This window comes from Gymnodraco acuticeps, unplaced genomic scaffold, assembly GCF_902827175.1.
Source record: "Gymnodraco acuticeps unplaced genomic scaffold, fGymAcu1.1, whole genome shotgun sequence".
NCBI lineage: Eukaryota > Metazoa > Chordata > Actinopteri > Perciformes > Bathydraconidae > Gymnodraco > Gymnodraco acuticeps.
The window spans coordinates 1,070,920-1,096,881 of record NW_022992095.1 but is presented as its reverse complement, the minus strand read 5'-3'; the positions used below and the strand labels follow the sequence as shown (position 1 = coordinate 1,096,881).

At 42.7% G+C, this 25,962-nt stretch overlaps 2 protein-coding genes across 3 annotated transcripts; both read right to left on the bottom strand.

The window, feature by feature from the left end:
* Positions 1-205: 205 nt before the first annotated feature.
* esr1 (estrogen receptor 1) lies at positions 206-13,542 on the bottom strand. 2 transcript variants are annotated; one of them, XM_034202759.1, is made up of 10 exons: positions 13,470-13,542; positions 12,400-12,819; positions 10,987-11,189; positions 9,597-9,713; positions 8,867-9,048; positions 8,598-8,751; positions 5,268-5,406; positions 3,467-3,600; positions 2,215-2,398; positions 206-1,129 (listed from the first exon to the last, which is right to left on the bottom strand). In XM_034202759.1, exons 2-10 carry the CDS (start codon positions 12,687-12,689, stop codon positions 874-876), a joined length of 1,659 nt encoding a protein of 552 aa, XP_034058650.1. In that variant the 5' UTR covers positions 12,690-12,819; positions 13,470-13,542; the 3' UTR covers positions 206-873. The 2 variants fall into 2 exon arrangements, with proteins under 2 accessions (XP_034058650.1, XP_034058649.1); XM_034202758.1 differs by lacking the exon at positions 13,470-13,542 and having other exon boundaries at positions 12,400-12,845.
* A 271-nt stretch (positions 13,543-13,813) lies between these two features.
* On the bottom strand, positions 13,814-18,448 carry armt1 (acidic residue methyltransferase 1). The gene is made up of 5 exons (XM_034202763.1): positions 18,167-18,448; positions 17,673-17,778; positions 16,959-17,200; positions 16,424-16,589; positions 13,814-16,211 (listed from the first exon to the last, which is right to left on the bottom strand). The coding sequence occupies exons 1-5, from the start codon at positions 18,226-18,228 to the stop codon at positions 15,426-15,428; spliced, it is 1,362 nt and encodes a 453-aa protein (XP_034058654.1). The 5' UTR covers positions 18,229-18,448; the 3' UTR covers positions 13,814-15,425.
* Between the last annotated feature and the right edge of the window lie 7,514 nt (positions 18,449-25,962).

Sequence of the window (25,962 nt, the reverse complement as noted above, 5' to 3'; positions counted from 1 at the left end):
ATAAGTACATTTGGGCACACTTTTTAAAAATGTTATAATGACACAAGCAGTTGATAAAAACGTGAACATTTCTTTTTTGAAGGTGTGTAAATCCAGCCAAATGCAACATGTAATCAATGAAGCTGATGAGCAATAACCAGTGGTAGCTTAAGTGTATGAAAATGTTGAACAACTGCCCCCACACACGCCCCCACACACACCCCCACACACACCCCCACACACACACACTAAGCACACAGAACAAACATTAAGTCTTCACATTAAAAGCTTGGTAAGGGCGTTTCCCAGCAATGAATTTGGCTTCCTTCAAATTTGTATAACTATTTTATCATGCATTTTTTGTTATTCCTAACCACTGGCCGTGGCAACTGAATTGAATGTATTTTTCCCAAATATATCAAAGTTTAACATTTAGTGTGAAATCACAATACCTGATGCTTAGTTCTCAAAATATTTGAATTTAAAAACACAATAAATTACACATTCACCCTCTTATCATAGTTTAGTTAGTGTGTCATCATCTTAATATTTCAAAGTAAACATAATGCCGGATAGCCCCTTAATCCCCAGAGGAAGTGCACTTTGGTCAAATGAAAACTAAAATTAGCTGCCCGTCATTTTAAAGCTAACAGAGTGCCAATAAGCTGCACTGTAAAGCTGTTAGAGACTAAATCACAGATGCTGCATTGAGCTCATAAGTTGGTGAATTGGAGCAGTGCAAAGGAGAGTTTTCTCCCTAAACAGCTACAACTCATTTCATTTATAAATAATTATCTCGTGAAAATAATAAACCCTTTTTTTGTTCCCGATCCACAACGCGCCTCTCACTCTGTTTTACAGTCATCACCTCAGACCTTCAGGCGGTGCTCTCTCTCATAGGATGGGGGTGCAGTCCGAGCGGGAGCCCCCGTACTGCAGGACTGTCGGGGCTCTGCTGGCGCTCTCATTGTAGATTCGTGGTCCTCCTCCACTGCCGCTGGGGGGGGGCTCTCCGTCAGCCGGGGTCCAGGGCTGGCCTGGTCTGTCGGGGCGGTGCAGGCGGTGAGCGTCCAGCATCTCCAGCAGCAGGTCGTACAGCGGCACCTTGTTCTTGCACTTCATGCTGTAGAGGTGCTCCATCCCTTTGTTGCTGCGGGGGGGGGGGGGGGGGGGGGGGGGTAAACAAACGGGAGACGAGGAATAAGAGAATCAGTACGACAATCTGGGAAGCTCTGTTCCATTTTACATTACATGTTACTTGTTGTTAGACGCTTTTATCCAAAGCGACTTACATACTCAATACTGTGGGCAATCCCCACAGGAGCAATTTGGGGTGAAGTGTCTTCTCTTGCCCAGGGACACAACGACATGCTGACTGCAGTGGGGTTTGAACCTGTGCTCCCCTGATCCAAACACCAACGCACTAGTCTAACTAACCGTATCTGTTAATACCTCCTGGAAAACCTACGTCTGTTGTTGAGATTTTTGCCCTTAAAGGTGGGGTAGGTAAGTTCGAGAAACCGGCTCGAGATACACTTTTTGTTATATTCCATGGAATGCTCTTAACATCCCGATAGCAATGAATATCTTTTAAGTGCTTTGACAAAAAATCCATACAAAAATGTTCATCTGTGGAAGCCGTAGTACTGTAAAAAGCACGACCAATCATTTTAGCCAGCCCGGCTAAAATGATTGGATGACCTACCTGCCTGTCAGCCTTCCATCTGTGCACAAACTTATCTCTAGCCCTCATTGGTCATGTGCGCGTCCGTGTGTGTTGGAGGAGAGGCTCTGTGAGGAAGTGGCAGATTTCTTCCGGCTGTGTATTTTCAAATTCTAGCGCACTCGAGCTGGTTTCTCCAAAATGACCTACCCCACCTTTAAGTTGCTTTTTGATGAATCATTTATGGTTTTGGGTTTAATTTATAACTCTCTTATGACTGAGAATTATCTTGCAAAGCAAATGCATGTAATGAGGCTGGTGTATTTCTTCCTGTCTACAAATCAGCTATTTGTTAGTTTTTATGACTATACTATACTACTATGACATTTTTTTATACTTTTGACGAAATACTATACTATGCCTTTTTTTCAACTTTCAAGTCTTTACATAAGTGTTCCTATCACCTCAAAGAAACGTTGTGGATATCTGAATCCTGATTCTCAACAGAACATGTCGAAAACTAAAGATTTTTTATACGGTAAAAAAAGCCCACTTTTCTTATTGAATCCCACCTCATGTGCCTGATGTGTGAGAGCAGGAGGAGCAGCTGGGCCTGTCGTCTGGACTGCTGTTGCACCGAGCCTCCTGATTGGCTGATGTGATGTATGAGAGCGTCTGTGATGGTGTCGAGCATGATCTGCACCGCCGCCGTGTCGTGGAAGGCCTCCATGGAGCCGGTGCAGAAAGAGAAGGCCCCTGACGGAGAGAACAAAATAAGATAACTGCAGTTTGTCAAGTTGCACACATGCGCTCACTGCAGAAGCATTCCGCCCACTCAGCAATCAGACGCTGGTCCGGCTCAGGCAGCTGGGCCAGGTCATCCTGTTGGTATTTAAGTCTGCTCCGTTTCTCTTGTAAAACATCTCAATCTCTGGGACAAACAGAGCCCTGTGTGCTGCATCATGTTGTCATGGGAACAGTTATCGGGCATGTTGAGGGTACACGGTGCTGCCTAATGCGTCTGAGTAGCGCTCAGAGCTTCACCTGGTGGGTGTTCAATATTTACTGTCGGGAACACAAATGGAAACCTGTGACAAAACTGTGGGAGGAAAAATGAAAGCTTATGAGTATATTTTAATTAGAGAATTGACTCTGCTGTCTTCTGTTAGAGGGCGCAGACTGAAAACTCATCTCTTTCGACTCCACTTCGAGCGATAGAATTACTAACAAAGCACTTATATACTAATAAAGGGCTGGCTTATCTAAAACCAGTGGAGTTGCACTTTAAATGTTTAGCTCTATGAAACCTGATGTACTTATATGATTCTGTTTTCTTCAAGTTTGTATCTTGTTGGTCGAACGCACTTATTGTAAGTTAATGGACCAGCACCAGAGGCGTTCCCATACACACAGGCGTTGGAGCTGTTCTTCATGAAATCCCAGAAGGATGAAGTGCTCTGACAAAAAGTGCCATCTTTGTGCAAAATGATTATACAGGAATGAAAAGTCAATAAATAAACATGTTGTTAAAACTTTTTTCTTTTTTTTTGGCACTGAAAGAGAAATCATTTCCAGTATGTTGAGAAACAAATGTGTGTATTGCATCACAGATAGGAGGCATCATGAAGCAATATAACCATAAACCAACATTGTGTCAGTCTTTTCTCTCAAAACAACCAATTTGTAGTGTTTCTTCCCATTAAAACCTATATCGTTCCATCCCTACTGTCAGTGTTTCCAGGCATTAGCTGACATTCAATTCCTTTCCAAATGTTTTAGAAAGAGGTCACTAAAACTAAAACACACACGCTCCTGTTGCCTCACCAGAGTTGAGCAAGATGATGGCTTTGAGACAGACAAACTCCTCGGGTTTGAGTTTGAGCAAGCGGAAGCGTGAAGCCGTCGCCAGCAGCATGTCGAAGATCTCCGCCATGCCTTCAACACAGTTTCCTTCGTTCCTGGGGAGAAGAAGGACACAAAATTAGAGAGTTTTATTCGGAGTTTAGAATGTCCCTTTTCTTCTGTATTTAAAAATCGTACAAACTGAGCTTAGTTCTGAGCAGCGACAGAAGAAAACCTGACTTCATCTGCCACCATTAAGCTATATAAAATGATACTCCAGCAATGGCCCAAATCATTGCAACCCTCCAGTTGTAAGGACAGTTGAAAAGTGACAGAAAGATGGATAATATCCAGTGGTTGGAGTGCAAGATAAACCTGGACAGCACAGAGCCGAGGGAAATCATCCACTCTGACCCACAGCCATTAAGTCATCATGTCCAATTGGTGAGGACACTCACACAGGGACCAGGTTTTAGACTGTCTCCCTCGCCCCTCTCTGTGTCCCTCACCCCTCTCTGTCTCGTCCCTCTCTGTCTCCCTCGCCCCTCTCTGTCTCGCCCCTCTCTGTCTCCCTCGCCCCTCTCTGTCTCGCCCCTCTCTGTCTCCCTCACCCCTCTCTGTCTCGTCCCTCTCTGTCTCCCTCGCCCCTCTCTGTCTCGTCCCTCTCTGTCTCCCTCGCCCCTCTCTGTCTCCTCCCTCTCTGTCTCCCTCGCCCCTCTCTGTCTCGCCCCTCTCTGTCTCCCTCGCCCCTCTCTGTCTCGTCCCTCTCTGTCTCCCTCGCCCCTCTCTGTCTCGCCCCTCTCTGTCTCCCTCACCCCTCTCTGTCTCCTCCCTCTCTGTCTCCCTCGCCCCTCTCTGTCTCGCCCCTCTCTGTCTCCCTCACCCCTCTCTGTCTCCTCCCTCTCTGTCTCCCTCACCCCTCTCTGTCTCCCTCGCCCCTCTCTGTCTCCTCCCTCTCTGTCTCCCTCGCCCCTCTCTGTCTCGCCCCTCTCTGTCTCCCTCACCCCTCTCTGTCTCCCTCGCCCCTCTCTGTCTCCTCCCTCTCTGTCTCCCTCGCCCCTCTCTGTCTCCTCCCTCTCTGTCTCCCTCGCCCCTCTCTGTCTCGCCCCTCTCTGTCTCCCTCGCCCCTCTCTGTCTCCCTCGCCCCTCTCTGTCTCGCCCCTCTCTGTCTCCCTCACCGTCTCGCCCCTCTCTGTCTCCCTCGCCCCTCTCTGTCTCGCCCCTCTCTGTCTCCCTCGCCCCTCTCTGTCTCGCCCCTCTCTGTCTCGCCCCTCTCTGTCTCCCTCACCGTCTCGCCCCTCTCTGTCTCCCTCGCCCCTCTCTGTCTCCCTCGCCCCTCTCTGTCTCGCCCCTCTCTGTCTCCCTCGCAGAAATCCATGTCTCATGCCTCACTGCATCTCTTTTTTTTCTCTATTCTCTGATCGTCATTTGGCTTTTTCTCCTCTGCCTCCTCCTTACTAGTCATCTCTCTCTCCCTTCATCCTCTTCCATCATTTCCTGCATTGACTCTTTGATTACATCTCTATCTTGTTGGCCTCTGGTGTAATGATGAGTATTTCATTGGAGAGAGAGGCTGCTCTCCTCTCTGTGGGGAGCATGTCATTAGTATTTCACTCTATAGCGGGCGTGTTGGGTGGGCACAATGGCTGCCATGGTGTGAGATGGAGAATCTACAATGCTGAGATCTGTGTGAGAGTGAGGCAGAGAAATAGGGAGGAAAAGTGCAGCAAGATGAAAAGTAAAGAGAGGAGCAGCAGAGAAGAGGTGAGAGTGTTCCTGATACCTGTCCAGTATGAGGTCCTGAGCAAAGATGAGCTTCCCGGGGCAGTGGATGGACCTCCAGACGAGCCCGATCATCAGAACCTCCAGCCAGGAGCTCTCCAGCAGCTGCACCTGGTCATGGAGCCCCAGCTGCAGGAAGCCTTCACACACACACACACACACACACACACACACACACACACACACACACACACACACACACACACACACACACACCACACACACACACACACACACACACACACACACACACACACACACACACACACACACACACACACACACACACACACACACACACACACACACACACACACACACACACACACACACACACACACACACAGCTGATTTTGAGGTATTACAACTTTGTGCGTCACTAAAAGCCCAAAGGCACACTGTTTGAATTGTGAGGGGTCCTAAACAGGGTACGGGGGGGGACAATGGGAGGGAATTGGATGTAATTACATATGAATTGAGACAGCTGAGTGCCAGTGATAAGGCTACGAAAAAGAGCAGCGAGATTGCAGATGGTTTCTTTTAAGTGCTAGAAAAACAAGGGCATGCATGATGCATGTCTTTTTTTGAGTGGGCTGAAGGTGCACAGAAAACATTTAACTCTGGCAGTGTTAGTATTCTAAACCGTACTACAGTCTACGCCCACCGCTCAAAGTAATTAGCACTGATAACCCCTTTCAGCACCAGATTGTGTTTGTTTGGATCTAGTCTTTGTTCATTATAATTGCTATAAAGTGCTCGGGATTAAAAACATATTGTCCAGATTCTTCGGGGACAATTTTACGAAGTTGAGTGACTATAAAAAGTGTTAAATCTCTCTCACGAGGTAAGATCTTGATGGCAGCAAGTAAAAAGGGAATAACAACACACTGCATTTAGGCTCTATGGCATGCCTTGGGATTGGCCAAACAATCCTTTCAAAAGTGATGACTGATAACCATCGCTGTAATTGCTCTGCATTTGTGTGTGTGTGTGTGTGTGTGTGTGTGTGTGTGTGTGTGTGTGTGTGTGTGTGTGTGTGTGTGTGTGTGTGTGTGTGTGTGTTTGCTTCAACTATAAAGGTCTGCCTTCACCATGCTGTTGCTCCAACCATCAAGAGCAACAACCTGTACTTCTGTACATTTGAATGTTTAAGAAAGGCAATGATTCCAAGCTTTTGATAACATTTCCCAATTTGTCAGGAAATGTCATGGTGCTCCAGCAGAGCCTGACTCACATGCTGTGCACCTGCTTTCACCTTAGTACTTACAGAGACATTGTTCTCTGAAAAAATCCATTCAAAGCTACTAGCGAAAAGCAGAAATGTCATTAAACTTGAAGTTATCCTTTTTGGTTGAAGACAGATGATGTCACTGAGCAAGGAGAAAATAAAGTTTGCACTGAGGGGCTTTTAGCCTACTCCTACAATCCTACACTTTTAAAATAGGAATAGTCTTGCCAACATTTTGTGAAGGGCTGTAGTGGGCTCTGTTTTAGGAATCCATTGGTATATACACACAACGTCATGCTAGCTTGTTGGAAAGGAGGCCAAATAACGCAGCAAAGTCCAAAATAATGGCGAGGGGAAAATGGCCATGGCTCTATCCATGGGGCTCTTTTGATTTAAGAGATTTCTGAATGGAAGGGGGTTCTATGGATACCCACAAATATATTCCTTAACAGACATGTCAAATGTTAACCAATCCCATGCAGTTTTTTGCATCATATTTTCCCTAGTGGTAGCCGTTTCGTTGTAAAGAGACGATTTTTTCCAACTTGGCCATATGGCATAAAATGACCTGTTGTGACCTTTAGTATAATCACAACTATATAAAACTTGGCAATCACAAAATACAGAGTTAAGTTATTCAGAGGGTGCATGTCTTTCCTAGGTATACTGACAGTAAGGGGGGTTTGAGCAGGTTCCCTAGCAGATGTTCTCACCACACAATCGCCGAAACATGCAATTCTTGCACAAATCTCAATATGTTAAAGGTCCCATGTCATGGCCATTTCCACTGATCATATTTCCATTATTGAGGTCTACTAGAATAGATTTATATTGTGCAATGTTCCAAACTCACATTGGTTTCGCATACAGCATCTCTGTAAAGTATGTGTATTCAGCAGTATTCACTCTCTCCACTAAACGGCTCGTTGCAGCTCTTGCCCCCCCCCTCCCTGTGAGCCCAGTGTGCTCCGATTGGTCGGGACCAGTCGGGACGTTGTGAATCGCGCTAAGCTCCGTGGAGGTGTGATTTCCTTGTTTAGCGATACACAGCGAAACACAGCCAAACTCACCCTGAGCACACACAAAGTCACAGCCGAAGTAAAAACAATATGTGTGGCTTGATATTGAGTAAGAGAAAGGTTGATAAACGCTGTGAGAATGGGTCTGCAGAGAGAATTTCGCCGCGATCCCAACTGTCTGTTATCAGCCTGCAGCCAGGGAGGAGAAATCAGCAGAGCTGCATGCACTGAGTGTGTGAGGAAGTCCGTGGATTGGTCAATTTGGACCAATCAGCGGGGGCTTAACGTAACGGCTCCGCGGACGTAACGTAACAGCTCCACGGATTGGTCCATTTCGTTCCGGGGACGACATGACATCATGATGTACCCGGAAGAATCAAATGGACAGTGACGTATCTTCAACGAGGCGTTTTGGGGAGGTATTTTCTGTGTTAGAGTTTTACTCGCTACATGGTGTACTTTGAGGGTTTTGACTCTGCACACCGTTTACATGCATACAAACCTTCATAACACACAAGGGGACGGGTAATAACCGGAAAAACATGACATGTCACCTTTAAACATTTCTGAAAAAGATACGAAAGTCTCACTTTTTACAAACTTGGAACAATTTGGTATCCATTAACAGCAGTTGTACCAGATGTTTTTGCTCAAAACCCACAGACACAATCGGTTAGACATCACTTCTATCAAGGAATTTGATGAATGTGAAAACATGATGTGGAAAGGATAGTTTGTGAATTTTGGAGAACAATCAAAAAAGTGTGCAACCAACTGTTATATTTCCTACAGACCACATTACAGACAGGAATGTCACGGACTCCTAGAAATCTCAGGAGAGTCTTAACAGTTCCAGTAAGTCATAGGTATTTGCTGCAACACAGAATTCAGGCCATAATGTGAATCATTTAAGCCACATTCCAATATCTGGTAAAGTAGTGAGCTAGTATCTGTCGTGTCAAATCCTAAAAGAAAACTATATCTTAAAGAATGGATCTTAAGACCACACTGCATTATATAGTCAATATTAAAGTTATTTTTGTAATTGTTTTAATATAATTAAAAGGATTTACTGGAGCAGTACCTGGAAGCTTCTTGGCCCAGGCAATCATGTGGACCAGCTCCTTATCGGCCATGCTGGTGAGCAGCGTCATCACGGTGACCTCGGAGTAGGGTCTGCTCAGCTTCTGACGGGAGCACAGTGTTGGGGGCTCTGCACCCTGGAGCAGGAGGAGCACCTGAGGAAACAGCAGAGAAACTATACATCTGAACACCCACTGGCCAATAATATTCAGACGATGCTTTATATTACTTCTCCTTGGCAACAACAAATGTCTCTACATGAATAAGCACCTGGTCAGGAGGCATGCCATTCAGTGTTGATCGTACTCCTCCACCAAAAGCACTGCTGCGCCTCCTCCCGTCCACAGGGGGCACTGTCCTCTGCTCCAGGTCCTTAGGGGCCTTAACTCTATCAGTGGTGTCCGTCCGCGCTTTGTCACGTCGCAAAACACGGCCGCGGTCCTTACGAACACCTTGAGCAAACAACAAGGGATTAACGCAAAATAACATACAGATACAAAAAACACATGCAGGCACACAAGTCATTGGGCTGTTTTTCTTGCAAATGCTCGAACATAACCTCCTGATTTTACTACTAGGTCAAGAAGTACAGATTTGATGGATGCCTGTGTAATACAAGAAGTATGAAAACAAAATGTGGGTGGGTTTTAATCAGTGGTTGTACTCCTTAAGAGGAAATCACTTCAAGGTCATGTTAAAGTTAGCCTGAAGCTTATCTGCATCCACCAGCGTGCTCATATTTGTGGCCATCCTTTCAAAACTTGAGGGCAATCAAAGTATTTTATTTTGCTGACAATTAAACAATGTACAGAGAAGCTAAATTGCGGTGGAAAAACAAATCATTAAATAGACATACAGAGAATGTAACCAAATATCTAGTTAAAAACAACAGACTAAGCCAAAAGTAAAGCTACAATTATAAGCAACAGAGAGCAGACTGCACATAAATAAATAGAAAATAAAGATAGAAACTCTGCTGTATGCTGGTGTTTCTACCTACCTCCCTTCATCATGCCCACTTCGTAGCACTTCCTAAGACGGCAAGCCTGGCAGCTCTTCCTCCGATTCCTGTCGATAGTACACTGATTGGTTGCTGGGCACATATAGTCATTGTGACCTGGAAGGAAAGAAAATCTATTACTTCAAGCCCCCCACTCCACTGTTCAGTTCAGATTTAGGTTATTTAGTAGTCAGGGACACTCTATTCCCATTTTAAATGGATCTGAGATAGAGAAAATGTTAAAACGTGGCACCTAGGCTTGTTCATCGCCATGGAGACTATTGGTTTCTTTATGACAGTCCTTCTTTGAAAGACTTCACAACATGCCGAAGCATTATATCACAGCATGACCAGGCAAGCAAATTACATTTCTTTCTGCACAGGCAACAGTACATTTAGGTTGTTCACAATGATCTGTGAAAGACATGACATGCAAACATTTGTTTGTCTTTCTGCACTACGCTGAATTAAGCGTGATATCTCCTCTGATGGAACCGTCTTTTGTCATAGTTTTGGGGGGAAGTGTATCTTTTAATATTTTATTCTTAAGGAAATTAAAAGAAATGTGTTTTTGTTTGAATCCTTCCAAAACAATGTTCTTGCAAAAAATGAAACACTTGTCTCTAGAACCAAAAATCTATAAGAAACGATATAAAAAAGAACAAACTTATGATAACAAATGATCTCCGTTTCACAATGTCTCGATTAAGGACAGACATTTCCCGTTTTCTGCTTCCGAAAGCTGCAGTTTAACCATTGATGTCTCTGTAGAAGTTACAGGCGGTTCACTTTATTACCATGAGCCTAGTCAGTAATAAGTATAATAAATCCTTTCAAATCCAAACTTCTGTTTTCCCTATTGTGGATGTTTTTTAATTCCAAGATGTGCCTGAATAAAAAACATTAAATATTCATTTGTTGGCTGACAGCAAAACGTATTTTTTTATTAGGCACAGTGCTCCATTTATAAAGTTCTACTCTTCTATCATATGGTTTTATCTTTTATATATATATATATATATATATATATATATAAGTTATTATTATAAGCCCCCTCATGTAAAATTGTCGCCCACTCTTGAAGCTTTTAAGTCCCGCCTAAAGACCCACCTCTTTTCCCTCGCTTACCAGTCAGTCTGAGCTATGTCTTACCTATTTGGATGCTTTTACTGTCTGTCCATAGCCTTTATGTGCCTTGTATTTATTCTTATGTGTGCCTTTTATCTATTCGTGTAATATTATATTTTATTATAATGTTATGTTCATTGTGAAGCACTTTGGCAAACCCTCTGTTTCTAAACTGTGCTATATAAATAAAGTGGATTGGATTGGATAAGTTTGAGAACAACAGGTGCAGATCACACGTGTATGAAGCAGACAGAGTACCTACCCTGGATGCTCCTCTTGAAGAAGGCCTTGCAGCCCTCACAGGACCACACCCCGTAGTGATACCCAGAAGCATAGTCGCTGCACACGGCACAGAACCGCGTTTCTTTGACCATCTCAAACCCCCCGGCCCCCGACTCCCCCACGCTGAACGACTCGTCGCTGGTGCCGCACAGGTCCTCTCTGGAAACTGACTGCAGACTGGACCTGCCACAGGATTTCAGCTCAGTTGAATGATTTCAAATGTTGAACTTTGTAAGTGATTTAATAAAAGCTAATGACAATAAAGTCAGATGGAGGTTGAATAAAATATCAAATGTGTTTCTTGCCATTCCTGGACATTTAGTCAAAAAAATTCTCTAACAAATGTCTTTAATCATAAAATAATTGGCTGGCAACGACTTACTTTCAATCCTTCCACTTTTACGATACCATCTCGAACTGACTGGCTTATAGCATAAAAAAAGATTTAGTACTATTTTCCACCTGAGGCAGGAAGCAATCTGTATGTGCACTTATGTATTGTTCTGTTTTCAAGGTCTTAGACCAAGTCCTTAATCTCTGGAATTAGAAACCAGGACAAAGCTTGATCCTTTCTATGGAGATAGGGGCAATGTTTTGTATAAAGCTAAATGTAAAAAAAACAATGCAGTTATATAATTTGGTTTTGTTTACAACTGTGAGGACTGAACAGAATGCCAATGCCATAATATGTGAGTGAAAGATATTAAAGCTAGTTATGTGGCAAGATACCATACAACCACTTAATAGGAGACAACCTGTAAAATACAGTAAAATAGGAAAGAAAATTAATTAATAAAAAAAAAATATCAACAAAATTAGAATTTAGAGAAAATAGAAGAATGGGAGGGATGACACCCTCTTTAATGGTCACACATGCAGAGCACACAGCACACACAGTTAAATGTGTTCCCATCCTAGTACCAGGAGTATAGTACTAGGAGCAGTGGGCAGCTAGTGTACAGCGCCCGGGGAGCAATGGAAAGGGGGGTGTCCGGTGCCTTGCTCAAGGGCACCACGGCAGGGCATGAGGTGAACTGGGACCTCTCCAAGTAGCAGTCCACACTCCATATTTAGGTCTGTTCGGGGACTTGAACCGGCGACCCTACGGCTCGCAGTCCAAGCCCCTACTGACTGAGCCACTGCCGGCGTAATTATGTTTTGCACTTCTCTTTTTTTGTTTTCATTAATTGGTTGGATTTAATAAAACCACTAATGAAAACTTTAGAGGTTGTCACCAAAAATAAACCAACTTCACCTAATGATACAAAAAAAACAACAACAGCAGTGATTCATACCTGTTGCTTCAGAGTCTATAAATATAACTTTTTCCAAGTGCACAACATTACCCTTTTTTTCTCCAATATGGTTATAAAGAAAACTTGAATTCCCTCACCTGTACACAGGAGTTGAGGTGGTTTCCAAATAGTGATGGCTGGGGGGGTGCATAAAGGGGCTGAGTCGGGGGCTGCATGGCACGAACACTAGAGGACTAGCTGGCCCACTCCCCATGGACTGAAGGCTGCCATCCGAGGGCTGTCCGTGGGCGTCCAGAGGAGGAGAGTAGAAGCCCGCCGTGGAGTGGCTGTAGAGAGGGGTCGGGGCAGGGGTGGGGGCCGCATAGTCGTAGGTCCCTTCAAGGAAGTCCACAGTGGCTCCAGACCCCCGGCTCTCTTCAGGGTACATGTCACTGAAGGGGACCCGCGGTGGAGGCGAGGGTCGCTGCGGGGAGAGGGTCTCCAGCTCTGGGAAGGCTGGGCTGGTCCTGGGTCTGAGTGCTGGTCCACACGGGTGCCTGCTCTGCGCCGGGCTCTGCCTGAGCAACATCACAGCACAACAGCACTGATATGCAACATGATTTAGACTTGCTCTCCCCTTTGCTGGGAGGGGGAGTGGAGACGAGTGCTGCTCTCTCTCTCTCTCTCTTCTTTCTAATAAAGCCAACAAGCAACTTGAAGAGCCTGCTATTCTTCCAGTCCCTTTTGCCCTATTCGTCTTGAGCTTCAGCCCACCAAACTAAAAGAAAAGGAAATCAGAAAGACTCCTCCCAATCTCCTTCCAGGTTTATTTTTGTCAACAGAACTCTTCCCTATATCCCCCTAGTAATTCTCCACTAATGTGTGCAGGGAGGGGTAAATAAACAGAAAGCTGCACAGAGTAATAGCCCTACATCTCTCACACCATTTTAAAATGCTCTCTTCTAACTGTATTCTAACATTGTAAAGCTGTTGCTGGTTGAAGCTGGATAAAACACATCTGTAAACAATACGTAAAGCAGTTTAATTGATCTGATACTCGGCAAGCTGTCAGCATGACGTATGACCGGTCTATTTGTAGCCAGACTATTGAATACACCTGGGACTCTGCGGTAAAACAAATCACTGTGGAAATGAGAAACAGTAGGACAAAGGTTTTAAACAAAAGGTGGCTTAAAGAAGCCAAAATCTACCTCCGTGCACTACTCACCTCTCACACGTGAATCATCCTCATCTCTGCTGTGCAGCACTGGGACTTCTCTCTCCCTCTCTCAGAAATCTAGCTGGTATCATTGGACACAATGGGATCAGTGGGAAGGTTAAAAAAGAGGATAAACAAATTAGAGAGACTGCTAAATCGATAATCAAACCACAGCATGTTTTAGTGCCAGGTCACTTTAACACAGCAAACAAAGCAGGTCAAATCTCATACCAACAGCCAACTATTACACAATCATTCCCCAATGAGTGCATTCATGATTTTTTTGAATCACATGACCACAAATAAATACTTGAATTAACACTAACCAAAAAATGTACAGAATACTTTTTTTCTATTTTTCTAGTGGCACTTTATTTAAAAAGGAAGATGCAATATTGCGTAGGAGCAGAATATGTACAAGTTAATCATTACTCTATTATCAGGTAATGATTACAAGTCAGGGATGAGATAGAACACTATAAACAAATTAAAGCAAAGGAGCAGTGTGTGCAGTATAGATGAAGGATTCAATGTTGATAGAAATTTGAATAATACAGGGCTTGAAAAACAATATAGTAATTTTCTAGTGAAACTTTCAGATGACAGTCAATAAGGCAGGAAATGCATAAGATGAATAAGATCAGCAGCCTCCCCCTCGGAGGACAACGTGAACATTTGGCACAGTGACCAAAAATTCCCCTTCTGTGCAACATCTTTCTTGGATAAACAGCCCAATTTTCAGAACATGTCAGGTCAAGTGTTAAACAAGTAGCTCCAATACATATTTCTTTGAATTTCCCCCAGGATAAAATGGAGACGCTGTTGCATTAGAAAACAGGAAAATAAAAGCGTGAGATTGGAAACAGCTAATTCACCTACATGGCCCGAGAAGCTGGGTTGCTTCTTGCCATAATTGACTTGATATTTATGACAGACCAAATTCACAACGCATGTGAGCAGCCTGAATTATGCCTAAAATGAATGTAGCAGTTTTACCAGCTGCTAGGTCGACACTGACTAATATCAAGGACAAATGTCAAACTACTGATGAAAAATGTAACTAATGGATTCTCATATATTGAAACATTAGTCCCAACATAAGGTGATTTTGTTCAAAATAATTGCTGAAATGAACAAACCATCTTGAGTCACGAACTAGATAACAAAAAGCCATCTGATGGATTATTCTGATAGTGTCATTATTTCCCACATCTTGTGTCCCTCAGCCTGTAAAGTATGACATTGGGAAAAATATCAGTCAGTCAATTACCTTTATTAAATCAAATCCATTCGAGAAACTGATCATTTACCCCAGCAGTATTGAGAAGAATCCAGGTAACATGACCTCTGAGGTACTGACACCACGACAAAGATCATTTGATGACATAACAGTGTGCACAGAGACATCAATTTTAATCCATTTTATACAGAAATCTTGGTTGCCATTTTAAACTAAACAAGTACACATGCTTACTGTTATTCTGCCCAAATAACACTAACATCTTTATAATTGAATGAGTCATAAAGTTATGTGAGAACCTGGTTTAGGTGAAGATAAAATGGCTGCATGTTTTTATGCATGCAAATTAACGAGTTAAACAACCTAGCTGAATTCAAATCAAACTAAATATTACTTTAATCATCACTGAAAGGAGATGTATTATCAATCAATTTAAAATGTTATAATGAATTGTTAATAGCATCTACATTAACCTGTAAACATCATGACTTAAGTGCTAACATTGCAAGTATGACATGGTACAAATATGTTATGAAAATAAAAGCTAAGGACATTTCTGTTACTGTGCATCTAACACGATGAAGTATTAGCTTTCGAAAAGAAAAACAAAACACCCTTTTACAACCTCAATGACTCAATGGTCTTATGGCTTGAAGGTAACTCCTTAAGGTACTTCTTACTGTAATGTTCTTATGAATCCACGTGTGCGCAGGGAGATCCTGAGCTCAGTCTTTCTGTTCCGCCTTTGAGCTGTAGAACTGAATGACAGCGTATTTGCTGCAGGTCATCCAGTCTGGTTCATGGGAGGTGAGCTTCTCCGCTTGGCCAGGCTGCAGACCGACCTGTACGTTGGCCTTGAGAGTCCTCAGGCTACACAGCGGCGCAGGCCCAAAACCTTGTAATGCAGTACCAAAGCCCACTGTGTGATCCCAGTCTCTGTCCCCCACCAGCTTCCTGTAGTTGAGATCCCCTTTAAACAGCACCAGGTCTGCCCCCTGCAGGTTAGCATACAGGTCGGGTGCATCAGCGGCCATGTCACAGAACTCATGGGGCTGTGTCCAGAAGGGATGATCGTGATAGGACCACACGCCGTCCTTCAGGTGGCTCTTCCACTGGTATCCAATCTTTGACATGCACTTGTGATTGGCCGCCATGGTCTGCTGGATGGTCCACTGAAAATCGTGAGCTGTGACATCAGAGACGAACCAAGGAATGGATTTGCCGTGGAAATGGACCTCATGGGCAAGGCCAGAGGAAACCAGGAAATCGGCTAAGACCAAGTCAGTGACAAGCTCGAAGCCAGCGTTGTCTAGAACAATGTCCACTCTGACTGTGGTTTTCTCTGACCGTGCGTGCGTCTGGGCAGAAATAAGAGTTGACCATACCGTGTTGGAGTCATTCACCAAGATCAAGGGTTGTAGGCTGACGAGGGAATCTATTGGACTGGTCTTCTGGGAGTTGTCTTGGCCAGCAGAGATAGAGAGATCACACTTGTTCCCCCATAAGGAAACCTAGAAAAGAGTCAAATCAAATGTTTTACACCTGAAACTATTGTAATGTATTTCAATATGATCCTGAATAGGGTAAATGATAGAGAAAATGAATTGAATGGACAGTTCATGTTAATGGACCGAGAAGAGGTCTGTGAGATAATTGATACTTAAGTTGCAACAATTCAAGTTGCAGCTTTAACATTTTAAGGAGCTGGTTCAGAAGGTATTACCTGTAGCAGTTTGTCGAAATGCTCAAACAGCTGATTCTTGGAGAGATTCTCAATGTTGCTGTTGATGCCCTCCAAGTGTGTACATATGGTCATCACTGCCTGCTGAGACTCAAAAAAGCTCTGAGTCTTTCCTTCATTGAAGACGTCATAGTCACTGATGGGAGGACTGAAATAAAAGCACAAATAACAACATGAAGAGCAAAAGAACACAACATAAAGAAACAATGAAAATCTGTATTTACTTCCCCAAAGGCTGCAATATTTCAATGCAAACGTTTTTGTTTTTAATCATTGAGCAACCATTGTTATTTATAATGGTGTAATATTCTCAATGTGTTTTTCTATTGAACTGAGATTAAAATAAATTGACATCTTACATTTCCATTGTTTGCATTCGAATTTAACTAACATCAGATAAAAAGACTAATTAGAAATTAATATAAGTGATGTAATGCATAGCCCAAAATATATGTGCACTTAATAGCAGGAGAAAAAGCAGCAATAGTTCCCATTTAAAGACGCAAATGCTACTCACTTCAGCCAGAGGGCCTCATGTATCCTGCGGTACATGTAGCACTCCACATACAGCCATGGGGACTTGAACCAGCTGACAGACTCCTGGTCTCCGTGCAGTTTCTGATGTTTCTGCAGATACTGGTTCCAACACTCCGCGTCTTGCAAGCTGTCTGTCAGTGGTATTACTGGCTTATCAGTTTGCAGCTCATTCCTCATCTTAGACAGCAGACCTATTGTTTGCTTCTCTGCCTGGATACCCTCCTGTAAACACAGTAAACACACGCAGAGCCTTATAGTTAAAGTTAAAGAAAATAACTCGAATTTAAAGGTGGGGTAGGTAATTTTGGAGAAACCAGCTCGAGTGCGCTAGAATTTGAAAATACACAGCCGGAAAAAAATCTGCCACTTCCTCACAGAGCCTCTCATCCAACACACACGAACGCGCACATGACCAATGAGGGCACGAGATAGGTTTGTGCACAGATGGAAGGCTGACAGGCAGGTAGGCCATCCAGTTATTTTAGCCGGGCCGGCTAAAATGATTGGTCGTGCTTTTTACAGTACTACGGCTTCCACAGATGACATTTTATGGATTTTTTGTCAAAGCACTTAAAAGATATTCATTGCTATCGGGATGTTAAGAGCATTCCATGAAATATAACAAAAAGTGTATCTCGAGCCGGTTTCTCAAACTTACCTACCCCACCTTTAATTGATCAATGACAATTCTTACCTCTCCATATTCTTCGAAAAACTTGTTTTTGTTGCGATGTATTGTGTCAATAACTTTAGTCAGGATGGTTGGCAATCTGTCTCTCACAGTCAAATAGGCAAATGACCTGCAAAGAAACGATGGCCATTAACTGATGTGAAACTGGCAGTTCATGATAATGCAGCAGGTGTGTGTACTAGCAAGCCAGCAAGCTAATTCCCCTAGCAAGATGTCAAGGTAACATTAGCCCTTATTTTGTAGACATTTCGACTGCAATAATGATACTTGTTGGTACAATGAAGCTGTAAACATATGTATTAAAGCTGACTGAGTCATCGTCATTTTGTCACCTGTGATAAGTCAGTTATTACCAGCTTAATTAATGTGTTAGCAAAAAGCTAATGCTACTGCTGGTTCAAAAACACGACACTCCTACAGTGATGTAGCCATTTTCATTGATCAGTGTAGTTAGCCAATTAATCTAACATTATGGGAAAGAAAAACTGTCAACATACCCAACCACTTTAGCAGACAGGGAAGGAGGAACTCCGTGAACAGTTTGATCAGCCGCCATCATGTTAGCAGTGGTATGCGGTTCAAATTCAAACTTTATCGATACAAATGTCCAGGACAGACACAAAGTTTAGTGGTCTGCGTAGACTTGAACGCTACAAGCAGCCAAACGTTAATCTTTTTTAGGGGACGTTACGAGGCTAAACAGTTTGTATCAGGCTTGACGTCCTCTGTTTCTGGTACCAAACATTGTACATTTAAATCATTATTTCCTGGTTTGCTTGTAGATTTGGGTTTTATTTAGGATACGATGCTACCATCTAGCGGTTAATGTGTAAATTGCAAGTCGTGTGACGTTCACGTCCCTCCCATCCATCCCATGCATGTAGAACTGCGAATGTTTGCTACATTGTGCCTTGTCTAATTTATTGTCACTTATTAACCGTGCCACATATCAGCTACAGTTTTAGAATCTGAATTCTTGTTTTCTCTTGTTGATGGGTACAATCAAATACTTTATTTTTATATCAAAGAGTGGAAAGTGCTTCCGCATTGCGCATGGCTTTCTGTTGTTCATACGGCACCCCGAGCATCCCTTGTTTTCCAGAGCTACGGTAGTCATGGAGACATCCGTCCGCTCAACCAGAGGACAGCCCCCTAGGCGTTTTTGGCGGGAAAAGAAGCAGGGGTCGTAGAGTATGATGATATTGGTGGGAGAAAGCATTAGGCCAGGGGTAGGCAAGTAAGTTTGGCCGTGGGCCAATTTTTTGCTGAGCCGCAAGATGGCGGGCCAGAACATAATCAAAGCCTAATTCAAGGAATTGATTTTGGTAAGAGGGCGCAGAGCCCCTGTTCCCCGGTTCAGAAAAAACTCTGATATCGCTGATGACCCTCCCCATCAACACTCTGATGCGCAGTCAGATCCGCTGATTGGTTCACTGATTATATAGGTGCCCAATCCAGAGCCTGTGGCTAGACCCGCCCAAAGGGAGGCTCGTCCTCTCTAGCCCCATTTCAGTCCCAAAGCCAGGGCTATTATCTGTATTTTAACAGACTTATCTTTTAAATTGAGGTGTATTTATTGTTCTCTTCAAAGTCTATTTGTCTCTGAAACTGTAGGGAGGATGGTCTTCCCTTTCCTCAATGGACGAGCCTCCACTGAGTAAAGTAACTAGCAGTGTTATTTAACATATTCTGATAAGTATTGTCAAGTTCTCTGGGTTTTTGGCATTTATTTGAGTGTTTGCCCACATTTGAGAGGCTCCTTTTCTTTATTTCAACTTTTCAAAGACACATTAGGATTCTTTCAGGTTGAAAACCTTAAAAAAATTAAATTACAGCAGTTTTGCTTTGCAATTTAATATATTATAGCCTATATTAATCAATAACCAAGTATTTTACTCAAACTCAATGTATTTAATAGTTAAATAAGTACTTTAATTGACCTGGTTCCCCCCAACCACACATTTGCCATATGTGACCAGACCCGCTCTATCGAAATCAGTCGAAAGTCGCAACGGCTCATTTCAAAATAAACGTGGATTTGCGTAAACAAATAGTTTTTCGGGGTTCGGGTGTTTTGTTTGATTTTAAATAAACAAAGTCTTGGCTTTCAGAATATGGAACTTTTATTTCCAAAATCACACGATAAATACATGTTTGAAGCTTGTAAAGGGAAGATGACAGCTCTCCCTAGCCACTCTGCTCTTCCACAGCGCCGCTTCCCCTCCCTCCGCTGACATTATGAATGTAAGCGGATATGTCGGGACAGAATTTATTTTACCGGACAAATTTGAAACTTACCGGTCATGTTTCAATAATAATAATAAGAGTTATGTAGCAGAGTTTCCGTTAGCAGGTAATCACCGGACTAGGACCGGATATGCTGATGTTTAAAACTCAGTTAATGGGGCTCATTTTTATATCGCTTCAGTTTATAATCGTTACAGATCAAAAAGTTCAGATTCATTTTTCAATAAATGATTCCACAAACAACATAATTATTACATTCAAACAAACTACTTGTAGATGAAGACGTACATTATTCAAAAGTTTACAATAACTTTGAATAATAACACGGGAGAAACGGATCCTCTCTTTTCCCCTCTCCCTCCCTCTCTCTCCTGACAGCCCGTCAGTTTCTCATGCAGCTAAACAGAGGCGGGGCTTCAGGTGATTATGCAGCAGCTGATCTGATCTCTCTCTCGGGTCCGGTTACACTTCACTCGCATTTATGTCCATATCGATCAGATCCAGCTCTCCTGATCGGGCTTTATAGAGAGCACCGATCAAACTATTAAGAGTGAATATCGGCCGATAATGACCGGCGGCCGATCGATCGGCGGCTAACGGAAACCCTGATGTGCTACTGTCGGTCCTATGTTGTAAAAAAAAAAAATCAAAATAATATTTTATTTTGATTCTCAAAATTACGGGCCAAATATTATTGCTGGCGGGCCAACAATGGCCCGCGGGCCGCCTGTTGCCGACCCATGCATTAGGCTATTCTATTGAGTCATTGCTGGAGACCCTGACTACAGGCTATTGAGGATAGTAAACGTGAATATTTGCACAGTTTTTCGCACAGTAGCCTATTAAAGCAAGTTAAGAGTTTTAAAATAACCTCTTTCACACACAGTGACGTCACGAGCTACCCACAATGCAACGCGCGCCATATATCTATATAGAAATACGCCATTTTCCTCGAGGTGCTAATATCCTGGAGGTGCTAATATAAACAGCTAGGTAATGTCGCCAGGCAGAGCGCACTAGGTTTTTTTTCTGAATTAACGACCGAAGAAATCGCTGTATGTCTTCGGATTACATCTCTGGACTTGAGGGGTGTGTTCTAGGTCGTTACCAGCGTAAACTAGAGCTGTGTGGGTTGTCGGATTGCCCTTACAGACTGCCTGCAGATGTATGGAAAAACGACTCTCGAAAGTGGCCTTCGGTCGATTTTGGCAGCATCTACGTCTATCTTCTAGAAACACCAGGTGAATACCCCACTTGTCACAATAATATTATCATGCCAATGCATATATGTGGTATTTTAGAGTTGACTAGATATTGATTAAGGCAATAGACTATGATATTCTGCTTGCACCTCGTGTGAAATGGTGGATACCGGAAGTACGGTGTCGCCCTCGGCCCAAAACCCGTATGTGTGTGTGAAAGAATGTTTGTCTGGGTGATCTATATAGGCCTAGTGACCTTATATTGTATTTAAAAAATACATAAAGGTAGCCTATATGTTCTGTTGTAAATGTAATCACTCAGCTTAGTAATGTATCACAAATGTGTACAACCTTGATAGTCTTATTTTGTTCTTTTGGCCTATGTGTGAACTACAGTGAGAGTAGCCTAGCTGAAGTAGCTGCATCAAATAATGGGGTATCCTAATAAATATAAATCGAGAATGCTTTTTGTCGTGGGATCCCCCTTCCCACATCGTGGCCTCCCTTTGACAAAACATGATCATGGGCAACAAAGTAACCTACTCACAAACTGATTTATAGTCAATCTTAAAGTTGGGAAATGGTAAAGTTCTCTATTCTTGGTTCTCTCTTTTGAGAAACATGACCAATTGATTGGCTGCACCCATGATAACTAGGCGGGGAAAGTATGCATATCAATTCATTCTGGTGGTGGTGGTGGTGGGTTTTCCCCTCTCTCAGATCAGCCCCGGTCACTATGGGAACACGGCGGGCCGTTGTCAGGATGTGGGGTCCTTGGGAGTGGGAGTCCAGCTGCGTCCACCTCCGGTGTTCATCCACCGCCGGCCTCCCATCCCCCCACCGGGCCCCAGCCTGGCCGGATCTGTTTTTCTAAACCGAAAGAGAGGAGTGACTCACCACTCCGGTTTCAAAACAGGCCATGAACGGGAGGGGGAGGGCGGCAGCTAACGTTAAAAGCCCTGTTTAAACAGGTGTTTCAGCTCACCACACAGGCGTCTCATGCAAAAGTAGGCTTGTGGAGTATTTCAGTTGAGCGACTAGATGTGTTGTGGGTAAATAGTGCCCTGGTGTCAGCATTGGTCTAATCGGACGGAAAATGTTGTTTCACTTTTTACGTTTAAAGCGATTTCATGCAGATTGTGTGGTATTTTTTTTAATGCATTATTGCAGGAAAAATCCATTAGTGGAAATCAGTGGAATGGCAGTCATGTGAAAGTCCAGTATCTTCTGAATGAGCTTTGAAGGCATAGAAAAAGCCATAAGAAAAGACGCAGGCAGGAGTAGGCCCACATAACTTTTATTATCATTAAAAACTATTGATTAAATTGTATTGATCTTAATGATTTAAAAACAATAAGCCAGTGTGGTAACAGTTGATCTGCTTCTTTCAATCAACCCCTGCTGTGGAAACTTCAACCAAGTAAACATGCTTTTGTTCTGCCTTCATTACCATCAACTACTGCTCTGCCAGTGGTCTCAATTCATGTTTTTTTAGTAAAACATTTGTTACCCCTGCAGGCCAATATTTGTATTTGCTAACTAGTTTCAGTAAAGTTGTGGACAAGATCAGATCTAAGTCTGTTGTTTGGTCCTCAGGCTCTGCTTCATAGACATTTCTTAACCGCCCCAAGTCTCCCGTCCCCCCTCTGTTTTAACAAACTCTCCACCCATTCTCTTTCAGCTGTGCAGGCGTTTTCAGAGTTACAACTTGCCTGGTCTGGTACTCATGTGGACTCCCTGTCCTAAGGCCAAAAGGCAACTCGGTAATGAGAGGTCTGGAAAAAAAAATTGGTGTTTACACTTGGGCAACATCTGATGACAAAATATTGATGTGACTCCAAAGTGCGTTAGTGCGAAGGTCCTCCTACACTTCCTGTGCAATGCAATGTGTGGTTTAGTTGAACTCTATTTCCAGACCTCCACTGCTTCCCTCTTCTAGGACTTATTTCTATAAAAAATAAATTGACTTGATTAATTCCCAGGCTTTTTGGCATTAACTCTTTTTTTGGGAGCATAAAATAACAGCTGCAAATACCCTAGTGTAGGGGCTACAAGAAACAGGGGTAACAACTATTTTAACACACACAAAACAACTGGTTGCTATGTGTGTGATTTTAAGGTAATTTTAGTTTAAGTAGGTTTATGAAACTGTTTACAACTAGGCATATAGGTTTCATCAAGTAAACTCACATGTTATGCTGTTCATAACAGAGAAACAAAAAAACAATAGTACTTTTTTCCTATGTATAACTTGCCATCAGATTAGGGGTGCTTGGTATTAATTGTATCCTTAAAGTGGACCTATTATGCTATATTGGAAAAATATATTGTAGGGCCATACCTATACAAAACATGTCTGTGAAGTTTTTTGCTTAAAATACCAAACAGTTCACCCATTGTAGCCATGCCTCATAGTACTGATCATACCCCTCTTTTGCAGCCCTGTTAGAGAAACGCGGATTTTGGGTCCTTAGCTTAAAAAAAAGAAAAGAGGAGGTGGCGGCAGCAGAGCTAATGCCTGATCAGAATTCTACAGGAGATAAAGTTAAATTCTGCTGTGATAAAACGCCATCCTGCTCTAAACCACATCAAAGATTATTTCTGAAACAGTATGGAGCTCAAATGCTTTTTCTCTTGCGGGTTTATCACAAGGTGAGTTCCTTTTTTTACTCTACAGTACAGGTTAGCTCTGAGTGTTAGCGAGGCTTGCTAATGTAAACAAAGATGAGATTACGTCATGGATGTATAATAAGAACTGGATACAGCGTGGGAGGCGGGGCCTCATTCATTCCTATGAGAGTTGCTCAATGGCGCATGATGACAAAATGGCCCAACTTTTGAGAGAGCGAAACGTCACAGATTACCCGGCATGCCTGAGAAGTACCCGTATGTGCACTCATAGAGCATGCGCAACTTTAACCACGCCGCCCAAAAGGCTTGTTCACATTAAGCACGTGAATTTGCGTACACGTAACAGCACCGCACGTTCATGACAGCATGGTACTGGATTTATATTAACGAGGCGGCAGTTAGCAGCTAGCGGCTAGCTAGTAAATTATGCTAAGTTACACATCAATCGTTATGTACTTTTATATTACGCTGACATCAGGATCTAGTGATATCCAAGCAACAGAGCTTCATTTAGCATGATACTTGTGTGGTTTGAAGCTACATGAAACCACTTGGTAATATATACAAATGTATATGTTGAAGCCTGTTATGATCAATTGTGAGTTAAAACTTTATCTAAAAAGTAAAGCTGATGATGGATTACTGTGGTGGAGTTAAAATAACAATAGCCTATTTATTTTTGACATGTGATGGAGTAAAAGGATAGTAACTGTGATTATTCATGTTAAGTAGCCCACAAGTAACTAAAACAATTGCAATAAGAAGCTACAGGAACGTTAATCTACGTCGGTAATATTAACTTTATTTAATACAACATTTACGGTACAAGATTTACATCATAGCCTACAGCCCATGTAGTATAATATTTTACAAATGATGAATTACAGCAAACATGTGCAATATATCCATTATTACAGCTCCGTGGGCAGTAAGGCGATATGGTCCGTTGTTATTGTGCATCCATGGGTAAAGAGAAACTCATGTAGTACTGAACACGTAACATGAACGTGCCGGGCGGCGCGGTCCCGTGGATTAGATGCGCGTTCATAATGCCGAGGGAAATAACTCTCAGAATAACGTTATTAGCACATTTTTACAACTTGAGGGACGAATGTTTTTAATAAGGGCTATACAAACGTTCATACTGGGTAGTTTATTTAGATACAAACAAATTATCCAACGAGTTACAGACCACTCTTTCCCCATGTAGTCAATGGGAAAAAGTGTTTCCGGGCCCAGCAACCTAAAGGAAGTGTAGTACCGCCGTTTGACCAGCACGAATATTCTCATCAGACTCCGGCGCACTTCCTGGGGGCTTGGATTACGTTCTAAACACGTCAGGCATAGTTTCTGATAGCAATTTTCTGTGGGTCCGCTGCCGATTTGACGTCAGATCGGCAGCAAATCTGTATCCGCTCGTTGTACCCCTGTTTTTAAAAGATTTGGGTACGGAGGAAAAGAGAGAGGGTTTTATTTTCTGACGCTGCGTGAGTTCCTCGACGCACCGGGGACACATATATTTATGTATAAAAGACATCACAAAGTGCATTTTGCATGATGGGTCCTCTTTAAAGAACTACAGTTAAGGTCTGACCAAACAATCAACACACTATACTATACTATACTATACACTACAAACCAGTAATTTCAGTCTGGTATGAACGGTCAAACAAGGGTGGAACCTAGGCTATATTTAATATCTTGTATCATACAGTTAATAATGTTTTTGCACCTATACTAGCCTTTGAGGTAAAAACCTAAAATAATATAATTATAAAAAATACATAAAAGAGGAATAATATGTGTTCAGAGCCAATTTTTTTTTGATAAAGCTTGTTTAACAGTATTTAAATGACATGTTGGTTCTATAGGGACCATCTATTTGTTTTCTTTTTTTTAATAACCTTGTAATATTCATGATCAAAATGTGTGTTATTAACCTACTCGTTAGTTATGTAAGGTCAAAAATGGCAAAAGTCAATGGATTTTGGTAAACTGTGAGAATATGTTTGTAACCAAGACTGCGCTTTGATACGGGCATGATAGGCTACAAAATACATATATTTGTCTTGTTATCTTGTAAACGTGGTGTCGGTTTTGCCAAAAAAAACTGATGCAAATGTGAAGCAACTATGGGCAAAATATTGTTGCGTTATTTCAGTGACAGAGGGTGAGGGTCAACACACACTTCGGTTGAATGTGTATCGTGCGGT

Bases quoted from the DNA above. Each gene is read 5' to 3' on its own strand.
- armt1 (XM_034202763.1), bottom strand. From the start codon at position 18,228: ATGATGGCGGCTGATCAAACTGTTCACGGAGTTCCTCCTTCCCTGTCT. The intron at 17,201-17,672 runs GTAAGAATTGTC...CTGTGTTTACAG, and splicing joins TTTTCGAAGAATATGGAGAG to GAGGGTATCCAGGCAGAGAA. The intron at 16,590-16,958 runs GTGAGTAGCATT...CTTTTATTTCAG, and splicing joins CATGAGGCCCTCTGGCTGAA to TCCTCCCATCAGTGACTATG.
- esr1 (XM_034202758.1), bottom strand. From the start codon at position 12,830: ATGTTGCTCAGGCAGAGCCCGGCGCAGAGCAGGCACCCGTGTGGACCA. The intron at 9,714-10,986 runs GTAGGTACTCTG...CTTTCCTTCCAG, and splicing joins CTTCAAGAGGAGCATCCAGG to GTCACAATGACTATATGTGC. The intron at 1,130-2,214 runs GTGGGATTCAAT...CCCCCCCCGCAG, and splicing joins TCACACATCAGGCACATGAG to CAACAAAGGGATGGAGCACC.